Raw genomic sequence first — 19,020 nt, forward strand, 5'->3', positions numbered from 1 at the left:
GCGTGACAGTTGGCAGCCCTGTGTTTTGAGTTTGTTGTTGTTATGTTTTGAGTTTGTTGCTGGTGCGGGTGGCGTGGTGACGTCGCTGTGGGGATGTATTTCTCCAGTCACCCACGGGTCAACATTCCAGCGGTTTTGGACACAGATGTTGAGGTGGAAGGACAGAGAGCTAGAAGATGTGTCTGGTGACTGCATAAGAGAGACCAGAAATGACATGTAATAAAGCCTGTCCACACACACACAACCAGTCAACTCAGTGAGATGGTGGAAGTCATCCTTTCAAGACATGCAAACATGATGTAAGCATACTCTTGTGCACTATGGGGACTGTTATCAAACAGTCTTTTGAAACTATGAGGACAGCCTGTGAGGTTATTACGGTAAAGCATAGAAGACAACACAGAGCATGTCTGTCACCTAGTGGTGACACTGCATAACTGCATTTAAATGTGACCTGCGAGAGTCTGAAAATACAAATTGAGGACTGCTGAGTGAGGATGCCATCGTTAATTATTAAAATATCTGGTTGTGAAAAGACACTGATTCTGCCCAGGGACGGACTGAGACAATACTTCAGGCTGGGAATTTGACTCCATCCCAAGCCTCTGAAACTGTACTGAAGATGTTTGGGCTCCCACAAACTCTTGCACACGCACACACACTCCCTCAAAAACTAATTACACCAATCACATTACAGAAACATGTATGTGGATGGACACACAAAACAATTAGTCTACATTTTTTAATTAAAAGAGTTGAAAGAGTTGACCTTGTGACTGATTCTGCCCAGGGACGGACTGAGAATACTTCAGGCTGGGAATTTGACTCCTCCCAGGCCTCTGACTGAGACTGTACTGAAGATGTTTGCTCCTTCCCAAACTCTTGCACATGCGCACACACCTTCAAAAACTCACTACACCAATCAAAGCACACAGGCAAGTGTACGTGGATGGACACAACAATTAGTCAAAAAAACTTTATTAAAAGAGTTGACAGAGTTGACATTGTGACATTCTCCACCAATCCATCTAATGTAGGAAATACCAGAGGCTTTATAAATTTAGTTTATGAAAGAAACCCACTTTTTGGAATGGGTTTTGTAAAAACACTGCAATGCAGATGTAGCAAAGCTATTGGAAATTCTTTGAAAACATAATCTGAGCCATTTTAACATTTTGCATGGCTCAAGCCTTACAGTGCATGCACATACACTTGACCATCATTCTACCTAAAATAAGACTAATAAATGCCAGAAGAAAGGTCCAACTAAAGGTGTTGGAATTGTGTATTAATGTTCAGGAATAAATCCATATTTTTGAATGGACATTTTTGGTTTCATCAGAATCTTTTTTTTTTCAATATACCAGAGCTTACTTGCTTGCAAAACAGAGACGTCCTATTTTATAATATGTGATGTTGATCTTTCTTTGTTTTCTATGCAGTGCTCAGTACTTTCAATCATTGCAGAGTGCACAATGTTAGACTGTAATTTGTAGACTCTGTTTTCATTTAAGTGTCATTGTCACACCTACAATCAAACCGACTGCTATGGCTACCACGGCGATGGATATGTAAATTGCTATCATGTTTACACCATTGCCAGGACTTTCAATGTACCCAATGACCTTGGTCACTTGAGCAAGGTTGGTGGTTTCAGAGGAAAGCACATCCTTGTCAACTGCTTTAACAGCAAAGAACAGAGTGGTGCCATTTTTCATCGTTCCACTGGTGGGAGTGAAGGAGAGTTGTTCTGAGGATCCAGATTCACTTGGTAGCAGGTTAGATGAGTTGACTAGATGAGCGTTGCTGAAGTGGGATCTGAGTACATCAGGATCCTCACTGTAGCGGATCTCGTATTCACTTGCTGAAAAGAAATCACACGTCAGGTACTTATGACGTACAGTCACTTCTGTTTCGGCAAAGTGCCCGAAACGGAAGCCATGTTGTGGGAGTACACATTTGTTCTCACCTGTTCCCTGGTCCAAGTCTTCCCCAGGTGCAGTCCAGGTGAGCAGCACTCTGTCCTTCACCAACTCTGCATTCAGGTCTGTGATGGTGTTGGGGGGGAATTTTGTTGCAGTAGGAACACCAGGGGGCAGATTCACAGTGAAGCTCTCGCCTATGGCTGTCCTGCTGAAGATGCCGACATCTGCCACTAGGTCCTCCTCACCAACAGAGGGCTTTAGTGGATTGAGCTCCACCTTTCCTGAATGGACAGTCATCAAACAGTTAACTGAAGAAGGAAATCAGTGAGGCCTAGGTTACATTTGATGTAGTTGGCAACAAGGACTATAGAAGTCTTGCAGGACTATAGATTTTAAGATTTGCAGTGTTTCACATGAATTCACATCCAAATCCATTGTGTCCAAAAACGTTGAATTTAATGGAGCCATACCATCAACCACATATCAAGGTATGTACATGGCACCACTGCGTCTGTTAAGGGAGAATCTAGCTGTTCCATTTCTGTTGTGTACTCTCACTTTCAAGTTGTATTTCCCACCTCTCATTTGCGTAAACTAAAGTATCTGGAAAAGATGCCATCATTTCCGAAAGCATCTGCACCTTAAAAAAATGTGTCTGATAGGTTTGTTATTTATATTGAAGGCACTGACAAAATGCAATATTTTTTATGTGACATCACAAGGGGACAGGTAGTGGAGGGATGTTACATTCCCAGACAATAAAGGTGGCAACCATAGACATGTATATATGTCTATAGTGGCAACACCCTGAAATGGCTGCGGTGGCCCACACTACATTTCCCAGAATCCATCACCAATTAGACTGGTGTAGTTGTTTAAGCCATCTAATTAAGTTAGGACTACTGAAGGGGGGAGGGGAAAGAGTAGGTCGAGAAACCGAAAAAAAACAGAGGGCACATGGCTGGGTAAATTGGACCAGAGGCAGTTTATTGCAGTTTGAATACTAAGCCCTGTTTGGTGAGTGAAGGATGCTGTTGAAGGGGAAAGTCGTTTCTGTTTAACTTGTGTGGATTTTTGTTAGACTGTGGAAGTTGGAACCTGCCTCAGTTTCATTTTTTGTAGTCTGCTCCAGGAAAATAAAGTGCCACGTTCATGTTGAACCTGTGTTTGCCTTGTCCTTCTCGTCCTGTTGCACTGCCTTACTCTTGCCTGCCCTAGTTGGCTCTTCTCATGACACTTCATTTATTTTAGTCCAGTCAAACTATTATGCAGTATTTATAATGATTTAGCTCTTTACCTGCTCAATTTTGCTCCAGTTTGTTCATGTGAGTCTTCACTGGTCGGCTTTAAATTTGCATGTCCATGTCTGTAAATGCAAATATATCCCATGAACATTTCAAATGTATGGAAACACACACACACCTGCTTTTCCTGAAATATATAGGGTGAGAGAATTATCTTTGGGATCATGTTTAAGCGTATTATATTTCTGTCCAGAGGGGCTTTCTACAAGGATGGTTGGTGGTGGACTGAGTTCATAGAGGATCAGAAAAGCTGTGTTGTGGCCAATTGTCTTGTTAATGGACACAGTCCCAGTGAACAAGCCAGACCCACTCACAGTAAATCCAAGGCTTTCAAGCTGTTGGGTAGAGATGGCAGATTGTGAAAACAGATTTATACTATATATAATGCAGATACATTTTAACGTCTTGTTGTGGCGACTACAGTCAGCTAACCTTGATTGTCTGCTGTGTCGGACCTCTATCAGAAGTTGGTAGTGAGGCAAAGATATCCACAAGCTCATTGGAATTCAAAGTTGGAATCCTTAATTAATTAGTTATAATTAATTTATTAATTATTTCGATTATATTAATTATTTAGATAAAGATTTTGCACATTGATACAACAGGCCACAAGGTTTGGCCACGCCTGAATTATGTATTACAATTTTCTGAGATTTTGGACTTTCATGTAGGGAAAATCATGTTGACTTTACATTTAGTAGACGCTCTTTTCCAGAGCGACTTGCAGTACGTACAGGGCCATTCCCCCCGTGGCAAGTAGGATGAAGCGTTTTGCCCAAGGACACAGCGCCATTTTGCACCACCATGAATTGAACCGGCAACCTTCAGATTAATAGCCCGATTCCCTAACCGCTCAGCTATCTGACTTTATTTGTCATGGGGAACAAAAAGGCCTCAAGGACGCATTAAGTCCGCCATGATGGATTTTCCTGGACAGGGAATACCTAGAAAAAATATTCTCATGAACCAGAGTTATGATTGTCTTGAAACTCGGTAGACATGCTGCTTATACTAATGCGATGATTCTTAAACGGCACGTTTGCCGATTATCTTTGATTCTTCAATGTTACAAAAAAAACTGTTTTTTGATGAGGGGATGTTGTTCTACAGTCACCCACTGGTCAACATTCCAGCAGGTTTTGGACACAGATGTTGAGGTGGAAGGACATAGAACTAGAAAAGATGTCAGGTGACTGCATAAAAGAGACCAGAAATGACATGTAATAAAGCCTGTCCACACACACACAACCAGTCAGCTTAGTGAGATGTTGGAAGTCATCCTTTCAAGGCATACAAACATGATGTAACACTATGACGTTTACACTCTTGTGCACTGTGAGGACTGTTATCAAACAGTCTTTTGAAACTATGTAGCATGTGCACTGTGAGGACTGGGTTCTTTCTCTCTCTCTCTCTCTCTCTCTCTCTCTCCTCTGTGCGCTCTTTTCCAGTGCCAATGACATCACTAATTGGGGGTGGAGTGGGCGTCTAGTGGGCCACTTAATTTCCATAGAGGTACGCGTATATAAACCTGGGGTCCTTACACCAGTATGTTGTCACTCTGCTGCTGGCATTGGTGTGACGAAGCCATGATCTGGGTGCTGTCTTGAAGTGCGAAGTGTGTGTGTGGAGGAGCAGACGCTGATCGAACCGTGGTGTACCCGTATTTGTGTGACTATATCCGTATACAAGCACCCACTGGGTATTGTGGCTGCCGTGTGGGGTACCTGCTATAAACGTAGCGTTCCGCGCAAACTGTGACGTGAGCGGCAGACTTTTTCAACCGCAGCCAGCATTGCTGGTTGCTGTTCTCCGCATATATGATAGTGGTGCTGCTCATAGCCCAACCAGTTTTTGGTTGGTGTTCTTTTCCTCCAGCCTGTTGGTCGTATTGTAAGTGAGAGTGCATGTATTGTACATCACAGGCTGGAGTGGTTTTCTTTATTTTCTTTATTCCTTTGTTTTGTCGTCCCCCCCCCTTCCCTCTCGTGTAGCCGGCCTCGGTGGTGGTATAGCCAGGGTAGCCTATAGGACCCTTTTGGAAGGCAACTTTCCTAGTTCCCCTTCATGCACTCAAAGAGTAGTTCAGATGTGAAGTTGCTGTGAAGTGTGAATTCCAAAGCCCTTAAATCACGTTTATCAGAGTGACATTAAGTTGCAGTGTGTATAGATAGACAGTGGTCACTTGTGATATTGGGACTCTAACCCTTCGATTGGTCTTCTCTAACCCTAACCCTTACAACCCCCCCCCCCCCCCCCCCGTATTTACCTGTTGACCAACCAAACCAACACCTCGATACCATGTGTTAATAAAGATTGTTTATACTTTTCTAAGAACCTGTGTTTGTACATATTATTAGTTCACAGAGTTCCCCTTGCTCTGGACAACCAGTGTAGGGAGGTTACTGTTGCATTGACGTATAGAAGACAACACAGAAGAGCATGTCTGTCACCTAGTGGTAACACTGTATAGCTGCATTTAAATGTGACCTGCCAGAGTCTGAAAATACAAGATGAGGACTGCTGAGTGAGGATGCCATTGTTAATTATTACAATATCTGGTTGTGAAAAGAGACTGATTCTGCCCAGGGACGGACTGAGACAATTCTCAGGCCTCTGAGACTGTATTGAAAATGTTTGGGCTCCCACAAACTGTTGCACACGCACACACACTCCCTCAAAAAACTAAACTACACCAATCACAGCACAGAAACATGTACGTCGTGGATGGACACACAAAACAATTAGATCTACACTTTTTTTCATCTAAAGTAGTAAATACCACAGGCTCTTCCATGTTATGAATTTAGTTTTTGAAAGAAACCCACATTTGGAATTAGCCTGAGTAGAAATGCTGCAATGTGGGTTCAGTAAAGCTATTGGAAATAGTTTGAAAGAATTAGGTTGTATTATCTGAGCCATTTTAACATTTTGCATTGCCGAAGACTTACAGTGCATGCACTTAAGCATGACCATCATTCCACCTACAATGAGACTAAGAAATGCAAGAAGAAGTTTTTGTTTTCGTGCAGTCGTTGTCACACTTTCGATCAAACCGAACGCTATGGCTACCATGGCGATAGAGTCCGTCACTTGCATCAAGACACTCCGCTTTCACTGGATCATAAAAACCACCAAACAGTCGCCGACACTTCTAATATGAATTAATTTGGCTATATGACTGTACACACACAAATAACTCTCTGACAAAAGGACTTTGATTGCATCACACGGACATGTTTTAACTACGGACCTGCTTCAACACACCAGCAAAGTCATTTCAACTAGTTATATTTCTCAGTTGTGATATTGACATGGAGTAATTTATGTTGTGTGTTTGATAAGACTACACTCCAAAACTAGCTACCGTTAGTACACCTTTCCAGGTTATTAGACAAAGGCTTGTTCTCCTCCCCCTTCTTCCCGCTCTTTTCATCTGACCCATTGTATGTTTTGTTTCATGTGTAAGCCCATCAAACTCTTACTTAAACCAATAACAAATATCCAGTACTGTTCATAATATTTCCATTTATTTCAACAAGTCATTGTGTTAATTTTATCCCGCTTAATATATTCCCACCATTATTTGATTGGCTCTACTCTTAAAAATCATTTTTAAAAGTGCATAAGTCACTGATCATAACACCGAGATAGCCCCAAACATTGCGGGTAGCCAAACATGAAGCATACGTTGTAGAAAAAAAACAGAAAAGTGCTAATGGGAAGAAACATAACAGCATGCAGTTAAACAAATGACTTATACAACAACATGAACCTCAAAAGTGCAAGAATGTACCTGTAGGAAAGCAAGCAACAATCATATAATTTACAGCGAGTAGGCCTACTCAGTTAAAACTAACCAACAAGTGCAACAAGTCCCTCAATTAACTTGAAAAACAGAATCCTCCTAAATGATAATATGTGATATTTGATCTTTCTTTGTTTTTTATGCAGTGCTCAGTACATTCAATAATTGTTAGTCATTAATTTGCTGACCCTGTTTACGTTTTAGTACAGTCATTGTCACACCAAAATCAAACCGCCCGCTATGGCTACCATGATGACAGATATGTAAATTGCATTCCTGTTTACACCATTGCTAGGACTTTGGATGTACCCAATGACCTTGGTCACTTGAGCAATGTTGGAGGTTTCAGAGGAAAGCATATCCTTGTCAACTGCTTTGACTGCAAAGAACAAAGTGGTGCCGTTTGTCATTGTGACATGGGTAGGAGTGAAGGAGAGCTGTTCTGAGGATCCAGATTCACTTGGTAGCAAGGTAGACGAGTTGACTGGATGAGCGTTGTTGAAGTTGGATCTGAGCACATCAGGATCCTCACTGTAGCGGATCTGGTATTCACTCGCTGAAAAGAAATCACACGTCAGGTACTTGTGACGTACAGTCAATTCTGTTTAGGCAAAGCATCAGAAACGGAAGCCATGTTGTGGGAGTTCACATTTGTTCTCACCTGTTCCCTGGTCCAAGTCCTCCCCAGGTGCAGTCCAGGTGAGCAGCACTCTGTCCTTCACCAACTCTGCGTTCAGGTCTGTGATTTTGTTGGGGGGAAATTTCAGCGCAGTAGCAACTTGAGCAAGGTTGGAGGTTTCAGAGGAAAGCGTATCATTGTCAACTGCTTTAACTGCAAAGAACAGAGTGGTGCCGTTTCCCATCGTTCCTTGGGTGGGAGTGAAGGAGAACTGTTCAGAGGATCCAGATTCACTTGGTAGCAGGTTAGATGAGTTGATCAGATGAGCGTTGCTGAAGTTGGATCTGAGCACATCAGGATCCTCACTGTAGCGGATCTCGTATTCACTCGCTGAGAAGAAACCACACGTCATGTACTTGTGACGTACAGTCACTTCAGGTAAAGAGTCCGAAACGGAAGCCATATTATGGGATTACACATTTGTTCTCACCTGTTCCCTGGTCCAAGTCTTCCCCAGGTGCAGTCCAGGTGAGCAGCACTCTTTCCTTCACCAACTCTGCGTTCAGGTCTGTGATGGTGTTGGGGGGGAATTTTGTTGCAGTAGGAACACCAGGGGGCAGATTCACAGTGAAGCTCTCGCCTATGGCTGTCCTGCTGAAGATGCCAACATCTGCCACTAGGTCCTCCTCACCAACAGAGGGCTCAGGTGGATTGAGCTCCACATTTCCTGAAGGGACAGTCATCAAACAGTTAACTGAAGAAGGAAATCAGTGAGGTTGATGATACATTTGATTTTGTTGGCAACATAGGACTATAGATTTTAAAGATCCCCTGACATGCTGCTTTTGGATGCTTTTATCTAGGCCTAAGTGGTCCCCTAATACTGTATCTGAAGTTGCTTTCCTGAAATTCAGCCTTGGTGCAGAATTACAGACACTACGAGCAGTCCCACAATGAGCTTTCCTCAGGAGGGGCTATTTCTGTGTCTGTAGCTTTAAATACTATGAGGAAAAAAGAGGCGGGGCTAACTGCCATGCTTCGGTCTTTTGCAAGCCATGATGTCTCGAGAAAAAATTAATATCGCACTCTCATGATCATAGCTCATTTTGTCATTGGTGGGCCAAATTCTCTGTACGGGAAAAGCAGAGAAAGGGGAGGTAACCGTCCTCCTTATAACGACATAAGGAAAGGATTTTCAAAACTGAGCGTTTCTGCTTTTATTTTCTCAAAGGTGGAGAATACCCAGGGCGTGATTTACACCTATCTAAATCTCTAACCGCCGGGGGACCAAAGGCAGTCTAGGGGAACTCAATAAAGTTAAACAACTTCCTAAAGTTAACATTTAATCTCATGGGACCTTTAAGAGGACTCAGTCCTTCACATGATTTCGCACACAAATCCATTAGTGTCCAAATGTAATGTGTATAATGAAGCCATACCATCAACCACATATCCAGGTATGTACATGGCACCACTGTTTCTCTTGAGGGAGAATCTAGCTGTTCCATTTCCGTCTCGTACTCTTACTTTCAAGTTGTATTTCCCACCTTTCATTTGGGTAAAGTATCTGGAATAGACGCCATCATTTCTAAAAGCATCGGCACCTTAAAAACAAGATTTGTGTGATAAGTGTATTATCAATCATGAAGGCAATGACAAAATGCCATATTCTTTAAGTTGAAAAAGATTGATATGTAACTCTTTTCTAACTCACCTGCTCCATTATCTAGTAAATCCAACTCTTCTTTGTGTCCAGCATCAGACTCCAGAGTAGCTTTCACTTCTGCCATAATGACAGGAAGTCCATTCTGGCTGACATCTGCAAAAACCACCATGGGTTTGGTGCCGTTACTGGACCGTTGGTTCATGTGCGTCTTCACTGTAACAGGCGGAACGTCTGCACTGGCCGCACGACTGGTCACTGTTATTGACATAGTCTGTGTTTGTCCGTTGTTGGTCATGTTGTAAATCCATTGTCCTTTCTGGGGTTGAATAGGACATGAAATGTTAACACTTAATAAACTAGTCACATGACAACATTTATTATGTTGACAATACCCTTCATATACCATGACTAATGACAACCGCAAGCATAACTAATACATACTTTATGTACACATGTGGAGGTAGTTGTTGAAATTTGCAAGTAAATGTGTCTGTAAGTACAAATATATTAAATGAACATTTCAAGATAATGTAATTTAACACACACCTCTGCGGTTCCTGGAATATTCAGGGTGAGAGAATTTCCTTGAGGATCATGTTTAAACGTATTATATTTCTGTCCAGAGGGGCTTTCTACAAGGATGGTTGGTGGTGGACTGAGTTCATAGAGGATCAGAAAAGCTGTGTTGTTGCCAATTGTCTTGTCAATGGACACAGTCCCACTGAACAAGCCAGACCCATTCACAGTAAATCCAAGGCTTTCAAGCTGTTGGGTAGATAGTGAAAAAAGAGTACTAAATGAAAAGCAGATGAATGTTTACGTACCATCATGATGACTACAGTCAGCTAACCTGGATGGTCTGTTGTGTCGGATCTCCATCAGAAGTTGTTAGTGAGGCAAAGACATCCACAAGCTCATTGGAATTCAAAGTATCTCCTGCATAGAAGAATTTACCGCCTACAAATTGTAATGAAGAAAAAAATCATAAAATGATAGTATTATATATAATAATGAAGTATTTCTCCTCAGTGCAATCAAAAGGATGGACTGGCTGCATGCTTGTAAAATTATTTCAAAGCATGCTCTATACATCACCTGTTTTTTCAGACATCTCTTCCATACGTGGATCTCCATTGGGTCCTAAACTAATTGTGTGTACTGTAGCACCACTTGCGATGGCATTGTTTACGCAATCTATTGGTCCATTAGACTCTCCATCAGTCAAAAAAATTATTTCCTTTCCATTTGAAACCCCATCATGTGTTCTGAGAACCTGAAATATTAAGTAAATGTTCACTGATGCAATCTAGTCAGAGATTATATTGAATTCAATGGATCAATTCTTCTTTTCTTGAATTACCTCTAATCCTTTATCAAGACCGCGACATATTTGTGTGCCACCACCGGGGTTGGTGGGCAGTAAATCAGCCAGCTTTTCTCTGGTCTCCAAATTATCAATCAAGGTCAATGGTTTTAGGACTGAGGCAGTTGACTGAAAGGTGACAATCCCAGCATAGGATTGGTCTTCAATAATTTGCTTCAAGAAAAGTGAGGCTGCTTGACGTTGTCTTACAATTCTCTGACCCTAAGAACAGAAAGAGGAGAACATTTGTCAGACACTCTGTCCAAGCACAACATCGGCACATATACAGTCTGTTGATTGTTGATAATATTTCAGTGACTAGGTTATTCAATACAATTAAATTGCTTCATTATCTGTATAATACAATTGTAATGATAGTAATACAGTTACAACATAATGTACCTGCATGCTTCCTGAAACATCTAGAACGAGACAAACTACTCTTTGTTGTCTTTGCACCACTGAGAATGTGGGTTCTGGACTGGGTGATGGTAAAGAACTGGAAGGGATGTATTGTGAGTCCACGCTGGAAGAAAATATAACTTCCTGTACACTTCGGCCACCACACCTCCTGTTCTGATTGTTTTGAGCCTTAGTGTTGTGATTTTTTTCATTACAGAACTCGACTACCTGGGCAGAGACAACAAGGACAAATTACATGTCTATTGCTAATTAAAATATGAAAGATGAATTATAATGCATTTTAATTAAAACTATAGTTTTTAAACGGTAAGAAAAATACAGACACATCAATGAACATACAGACAGCGGTATCAGAAACAGCATTCATATACTGTACAACCTGGAATTGTAATTCATCAGATAGATTGTACCCACTGAGTCAATACTCTGTTGAAACATAATGGATGCTTTGGCTGTTTGAGTTTTATGCGGGATGAAGTAACAGTTGGACGGCTTCCCGTTGATAATGGTCGGTGTGCACATGGCTCCACTGGGGATGGATCGCCACTCTCCTGTAATATCCTTAGTACATCTAGACATGCATGTAGAAAAGTGTTTGAGTAGTCTGGGGCTTTAAATAAAGGTTAACTTTAGTCAAGTTTCAAGTGAACTTTGAAGCGTGATGAATACAGCAAAAGGATGTAGCATGGCGATGTTAAAACATTAATATCCAACTGACATTGTGAGTTAAAATATAAACTAAATAGAAGTCATCAATGTTTAATTAATTCCTTGCTGTAGTTTGTTTTACACATTCCTAATATTGCAATTGTCTTGCAATATTAAGTTATCATTACCTTGTAGCCTCCAATTTGCCATTGTCTGTATAGAAGGGTTTTCTGTCATTATATTCATCATAAACACCCCATCTTAGATGTGCCCATTCATGTACCAGGACCCTACCTACAAAACAACAGTTTAAGGTTAACCAGCATTCATATTATTTAAGGAACAATCACTGACGGAAATCCGTACAGTACCTCTGGGTCCATAGAATTTAATGTGTTTATCATCTTTCAGGAAATCTGAAGTCAGACGGATATGGAGACCTTGAGCTCCACATAACCCATATGTACGGGCATAAGGACGATTATCGTTTGCTGATCTTGGTTCATCTATTCTAATATTGGCCTCAAAAAAAGTAAAAATAACGTTTAAATATAATAGACAGAGAACGTGTGTTCATAATCCATTATTTATGTGATGTTTAAATATTTCAGTTGAATAAAAACTCATATTTTACCTTTTCATATGTTTCAGTATTTGCTCTGGAATATTTTCCTGTCCACTTTGGGGGTACTAATATCGTCACATCCTTGAAGTACAATTTGTTTTTCATCACTTGAAATAAATACGAGGAGGCGTCAGACACCATTCCCTAAATGAATGAATGAATGAATAGTTATATCAGGGCGAGTGACTTAAAGTGGTCCACAGTATGTCATGCCAAAGTCAAGGGACTTGACTAAAGTCCACGCTTAAAGTAGATCCAGAGTAAAATAAATGTATTTTTTAATGTTTATATTACAGAATATGCGTTTCTATCTTACCTTGATTCGTTCAAGGAGCAAAGGATCTTCAGTCACAGCAGGGTTGATAGCTATTAGAATATCTGTGTACCCATTGCCATCCAGTCGGATCCCACAGGTAAATCCTGACAGGTAAAACATTACGAGCACAACTGCCACTTTTGATACCATGGTTCAAATACTCTGAGTGGTATGTGTGGTATCCTGAGTGGTTGTACAAACAAGTGGGGTGTAGGGCAATGGGTCACAACAGGACAGAGCAGGCAAAAGGGATTTCAAACAAAGAAATCGGTTGATTCACCACCAAAAATAATTCCAAGAAGCAAACATAAGAGTAAAACATAAGAGTAAAACAAAGGCAAAACATAGGCTTCGTAAAGTTGCTCCTAACTTGAACCACTCTGATCTCTCTCTCTCTCCCACACCTGAGCTCCAGCGTTAATTGAAGGGCTGAGGCATTTGCCCCCGTCTAAGTAGTGCATGGGGTGTGGTAGCCACTCCCGGAGAGAACCACCCACATGCCCCTCTACCACACGTTCTCGCATGATGCCACATATGTTAACTGAGATTTCTAGCTTCATGAAGATAGGACGACACCGCTCAGAGACACTAGCAGGATAATAGGAATTTATAAGTGATAACGTGTGCTATACGCCTATCTTTTTTGTGTTTTTTGTTTGATATTTGAATGCAACTTCCTTTCATGGTACGATAAATCAGTTAACCATGGTATCCAACTTGTTGTAATCTAGCAAAACCATTTTTCAATGTTGTGTAGATAGATTTTGAATGATATGCAAGTAATGGACATTTTAAGGCCACAAGCTTAAAGTTACAGTCCCTTCTTGTGTTGTCACAATACCAACATTTGGTCCAAATTTGGCATCACAGTACTCGATACCGAAACAAAAACAATACTGATTCTATACCCAATACCCAATAGATCACAAACAGACAGTCCACAAGGGTTGATCACATTTTCAGATTCAAAGTTCATTAACAGCTTTTTAAGTCAAGTTGCAAGTCTTAAACTTGTTTTTCAGTCAGAAAGATTAAGATTGTTATGTAAAAATGTAGACCTGTTTATTCTCCTTTTCTCCAAAATGATAATGGAATAACAAGCCTACACGTTACTCCAGCAACCCAATCTATATTTTTTGCTAAGGGATTGGGCAATGCTGTGTTCACTAAAGATGGGATTTATTTTTTAATAAGACGATCTATCTGACACTATAGAGCCATCTTCACAAAATTGCAACAAACATTGTAATCATTAAACGTTTCCCCTTTTTTACAATTTCATTATACCAGAGCTTATTTGCTTGCAAAACAGAATCCTCTTCATTTATAATATGTAATATCTAATCTTTCTTTGTTTTCTATGCTCAGTTCTTTCAATCCTTGTTTTTTATTGATTTGCAGACTCTGTCTTCGTTTTAAGATTTAACGTTGAAGAATGCTAGTCTCCATGAGAACTTTTGTGCATTTTCAAAGATTTTCTTCTTTTTTGGACCAGTGTTCTCCGCCTCCGATTACCGACGATTACCAGCATCATCAACATCCACACAACGCTCTTCTGGCGCTATACCAGCAACCATGGATGATTACCAACATTTCCTCTAACCTCATAGAGCGTTGACTAGAACGTTACGGAGTGACGGGGCCTTAGGCCAAGTGGTTTACAAGAAATATTACCCCTTTGAACCTACCAGTGTTGGGTTTGTTAAGGCACTTTTACCTATGTTAGTTTGTGTATTGCAATTGTTCCCAGTTTTGTTCTATATATAAAAGGCCACAAATACACTGATTCCACTACAATGATTTCCACACCAAGATTCATCAACTACAGCACTTTAAAATCATTTATATTGTTTGCAGAGGTAAAGTTTAAGTATAGACTTATGTTGAAACCATTCTTATTTTGACTTTGACTGAATCCCAATTCTGTCTTCCCCTACCGCTTACCCCTTCCCCTTAGTTTTTGCGCGTTCACGTGAGCGTAAGGGCTGTCCTAATACTCGTCGAGCTTACTTGAGACCAAGGGGTATTTTAATACTGCGCACCGGCAACAATGGCGGCCAGATCATCCACAGTCCCATAAATGTAATATTTTCGGCTTAAATAAGTTATTTTAAAATGGAGACAATCTTGTTTTGTGCTCTACACAGTCCTGTACATATAAAATTTGCAACCATGTTCTTAATTGAAACGTTTTTAAAAATAGATAGTTTGCTACGCTAACGTTACATTGCTGATTTGCACAACAGTCCCGCATTTCTCTGACTTGCTTTGAATGGACTCCATGCATGTCTACAGTTTTAACTTAACTCTATTATCAGCTAATTTGTTATCATTGCTTAACACTACTTGCTTTGGAGACATCGATATACGTAACCATAACCAAGTGGTGTCTCATTTCATAGGGGTATTTTTTCATCCCTAGCCCTTCCTTACCCCTCAGTTTCGAGGGACGAGGGCTAGGGGGAAACTAAGGGGTACGTGTAAGACAGACAATTGGGATTTGGCCTTAGTCCTTTACCCTGTTCAACTCTTATTAAAAAGGTGTGGTGGCATAGTGATCACAACACAGATGAGAAGTTTCACTGTACATTGTTGCGGCACAAGACTGGAATAACTGGAAACAATCAACTACGATTCTTTTCAGAGCCAGAAAGTGAAAGTAATCAAAGAAACTTCTGGTAAGCCAGGTAGTTTACCCTCTCCAACATATAATTAACTAATGAACTGTACGTTTGAAGAATACAATGTGTAGTACCCCTCCTTCCTCTTACATCACAAGATGCACCTCCTTTCTCACCACTGGTACACTAGCTGACTAGCCATTCCCCTCACCTGTTGAGACTGGCTAGCCATGACCCTCACCTGTTGATTGTCCAGCCACCCTCCTCACTCACATGTTGACACTGGCTAGCCATCACCCTCACTTACCTGTAGAGACTTGCCTCCTACCTGCAAGTGAACATGGAGTTGCGAACACTTCCTTGAGTAGTCATGTGTGGGTCAGGAGAAAGTGCCAAGTCATATATTAGGTTTGATGGTGATTATGTAAGTTTTGCACATTGTTGTTGTTTTAGTTTAGTCCTGTATGCATGTCCTTCAGGGGCAATAACCCCTTTTAACCTACCAGTGTTTGGTTTGTAAAGGTACTATTACCTATGTTAGTTTGTGTGTTGTATACACAAACTAACATAAACCTTTAAAATCATTAATATTGTTTGCAGAGGTAAAGTTTAAACATGATTGGTTATCTAACCAACTTTAGACTTATGTTGAAAGAATCCTTATTTGGACTTAGACTGAATCCCAATTCTGTCTTCCCCTAACGCTTATCCCTTCCCCTTAGTTTTTGCGCGTTCACGTGAGCGTAAGGGCTGTCCCAATACTCGTTTTGATCAAGGGGTAGAGCTGAGGGGTAAGGGTACATACCCCTTAAAACCAAGTGTTTTCGGGAGCTTACTTGAAACCAAGGGGTATTTTAATACTGCGCACCGGCAACAATGGCGGCCAGATCATCCACAGTCCCATAAATGTAATATTTTCGGCTTAAATAATTTATTTTAAAATGACGACACTCTTATTTTGTGCTCTACACAGTCCTGTACATATAAAATTTGCAAACATGTTCTTAATTGAAACGTTTTTAAAAATAGATAGTTTGCTACGCTAACGTTACATTGCTGATTTGCACAACAGTCCCGCATTTCTCTGACTTGCTTTGAATGGACTCCATGCATGTCTACAGTTTTAACTTAACTCTATTATCAGCTAATTTGTTATCATTGCTTAACACTACTTGCTTTGGAGACATCGATATACTTAACCATAACCAAGTGGTGTCTCATTTCATAGGGGTATTTTTTCATCCCTAGCCTTCCTTACCCCTCAGTTTCGAGGGACGAGGGCTAGGGGGAAACTAAGGGGTACGTGTAAGACAGACAATTGGGATTTGGCCTTAGTCCTTTACCCTGTTCAACTCTTATTAAAAAGGTGTGGTGGCATACTGATTACAACACAGATGAGAAGTTTCACTGTACATTGTTGCGGCACAAGACTGGAATAACTGGAAACATTCAACTACGATTCTTTTCAGAGCCAGAAAGTGAAAGTAATCAAAGAAACTTCTGGTAAGCCAGGTAGTTTACCCTCTCCAACATATAATTAACTAATGAACTGTACGTTTGAAGAATACAATGTGTAGTACCCCTCCTTCCTCTTACATCACAAGATGCACCTCCTTTCTCACCACTGGTACACTAGCTGACTAGCCATTCCCCTCACCTGTTGAGACTGGCTAGCCATGACCCTCACCTGTTGATTGTCCAGCCACCCTCCTCACTCACATGTTGACACTGGCTAGCCATCACCCTCACTTACCTGTAGAGACTTGCCTCCTACCTGCAAGTGAACATGGAGTTGCGAACACTTCCTTGAGTAGTCATGTGTGGGTCAGGAGAAAGTGCCAAGTCATATATTAGGTTTGATGGTGATTATGTAAGTTTTGCACATTGTTGTTGTTTTAGTTTAGTCCTGTATGCATGTCCTTCAGGGGCAATAACCCCTTTTAACCTACCAGTGTTTGGTTTGTAAAGGTACTATTACCTATGTTAGTTTGTGTGTTGTATACACAAACTAACATAAACCTTTAAAATCATTAATATTGTTTGCAGAGGTAAAGTTTAAACATGATTGGTTATCTAACCAACTTTAGACTTATGTTGAAAGAATCCTTATTTGGACTTAGACTGAATCCCAATTCTGTCTTCCCCTAACGCTTATCCCTTCCCCTTAGTTTTTGCGCGTTCACGTGAGCGTAAGGGCTGTCCCAATACTCGTTTTGATCAAGGGGTAGAGCTGAGGGGTAAGGGTACATACCCCTTAAAACCAAGTGTTTTCGGGAGCTTACTTGAGACCAAGGGGTATTTTAATACTGCGCACCGGCAACAATGGCGGCCAGATCATCCACAGTCCCATAAATGTAATATTTTCGGCTTAAATAATTTATTTTAAAATGACGACACTCTTATTTTGTGCTCTACACAGTCCTGTACATATAAAATTTGCAAACATGTTCTTAATTGAAACGTTTTTAAAAATAGATAGTTTGCTACGCTGACGTTACATTGCTGATTTGCACAACAGTCCTGCATTTCTCTGACTTGCTTTGAATGGACTCCATGCATGTCTACAGTTTTAACTAAACTCTATTATCAGCTAATTTGTTATCATTGCTTAACACTACTTGCTTTGGAGACATCGATATACGTAACCATAACCAAGTGGTGTCTCATTTCATAGGGGTATTTTTTCATCCCTAGCCCTTCCTTACCCCTCAGTTTCGAGGGACGAGGGCTAGGGGGAAACTAAGGGGTACGTGTAAGACAGACAATTGGGATTTGGCCTTAGTCCTTTACCCTGTTCAACTCTTATTAAAAAGGTGTGGTGGCATACTGATTACAACACAGATGAGAAGTTTCACTGTACATTGTTGTGGCACAAGACTGGAATAACAGGAAACATTCAACTATGATTCTTTTCAGAGCCAGAAAGTGAAAGTAATCAAAGAAACTTCTGGTAAGCCAGGTAGTTTACAGGAAATCTCCAACATATAATTAACTAATGAACTGTATGTTTAAAGACTACAATGTGAAGTACCCCTCCTTCCTCTTACATCCCAAGATGCACCTCCTTCCTCACCACTGGACCACCAGCTGACTAGCCATTCCCCTCACCTGTGTAGACTGGCTAGCCATGACCCTCACCTGTTGAGAAATGCTAGCCATCAACCCTATTTTTTGGGTTGGTAGGTTAAACAGAGTTTTAGGTTCTCAAATGTCACAGTATGCGACAAAAAATGCATCACTTCATGTGAGTGTCCTGTTTGTAGTAATGTAATGGGGTCATTTATTTGTGAATCGCGTTACATTTGTGAATCGCGTAACATTTTTGAATCACAAAATACATTTGTGCATCGCGTTACATTCATTTGTGAATAATACAAACAAATGAACCTTGCGCCAGATTTACTATTGAAAGGAAAAGGAAGTTGATCGTGTTAGCTTAGCTTTATCCTTCTCATTACACTGCCGCCTACAGGTTTGGCATAGTTATGATGGCGCTCAGAGGCGTATTTATGCGGGTTCATGTAAACAGAAACATTTTTGAAAACGATCTTGTGTGTACAACGTTATTTATTAAAATGGAGGGACAGAAATATTTGTTTCTGTAAATACCCGGCTATGTGTAAACGTCCACGGCCAGAGAGTGTCGAGTGATGCAGTTCAAGTGGTTAACAGGGTGTTGGTGGCAGTGTCAGTTGGTGGCAG

General features: G+C 40.8%; 1 protein-coding gene across 1 annotated transcript; it reads right to left on the reverse strand.

The window, feature by feature from the left end:
* Positions 1 to 6,749: 6,749 nt before the first annotated feature.
* LOC146221106 (calcium-activated chloride channel regulator 3A-1-like) lies at positions 6,750 to 13,092 on the reverse strand. The gene is made up of 15 exons (XM_084693154.1): positions 12,698 to 13,092; positions 12,391 to 12,525; positions 12,128 to 12,278; positions 11,945 to 12,050; positions 11,523 to 11,679; positions 11,088 to 11,315; positions 10,683 to 10,907; positions 10,418 to 10,595; positions 10,173 to 10,279; positions 9,869 to 10,087; positions 9,371 to 9,638; positions 9,096 to 9,260; positions 8,147 to 8,383; positions 7,699 to 8,046; positions 6,750 to 7,593 (listed from the first exon to the last, which is right to left on the reverse strand). Exons 1-15 carry the CDS (start codon positions 12,845 to 12,847, stop codon positions 7,253 to 7,255), a joined length of 3,015 nt encoding a protein of 1,004 aa, XP_084549280.1. The 5' UTR covers positions 12,848 to 13,092; the 3' UTR covers positions 6,750 to 7,252.
* Between the last annotated feature and the right edge of the window lie 5,928 nt (positions 13,093 to 19,020).

This window comes from Hypomesus nipponensis, chromosome 26 (assembly GCF_054491055.1).
Source record: "Hypomesus nipponensis isolate SF chromosome 26, ASM5449105v1, whole genome shotgun sequence".
NCBI classification, from domain to species: Eukaryota; Metazoa; Chordata; class Actinopteri; order Osmeriformes; family Osmeridae; genus Hypomesus; species Hypomesus nipponensis.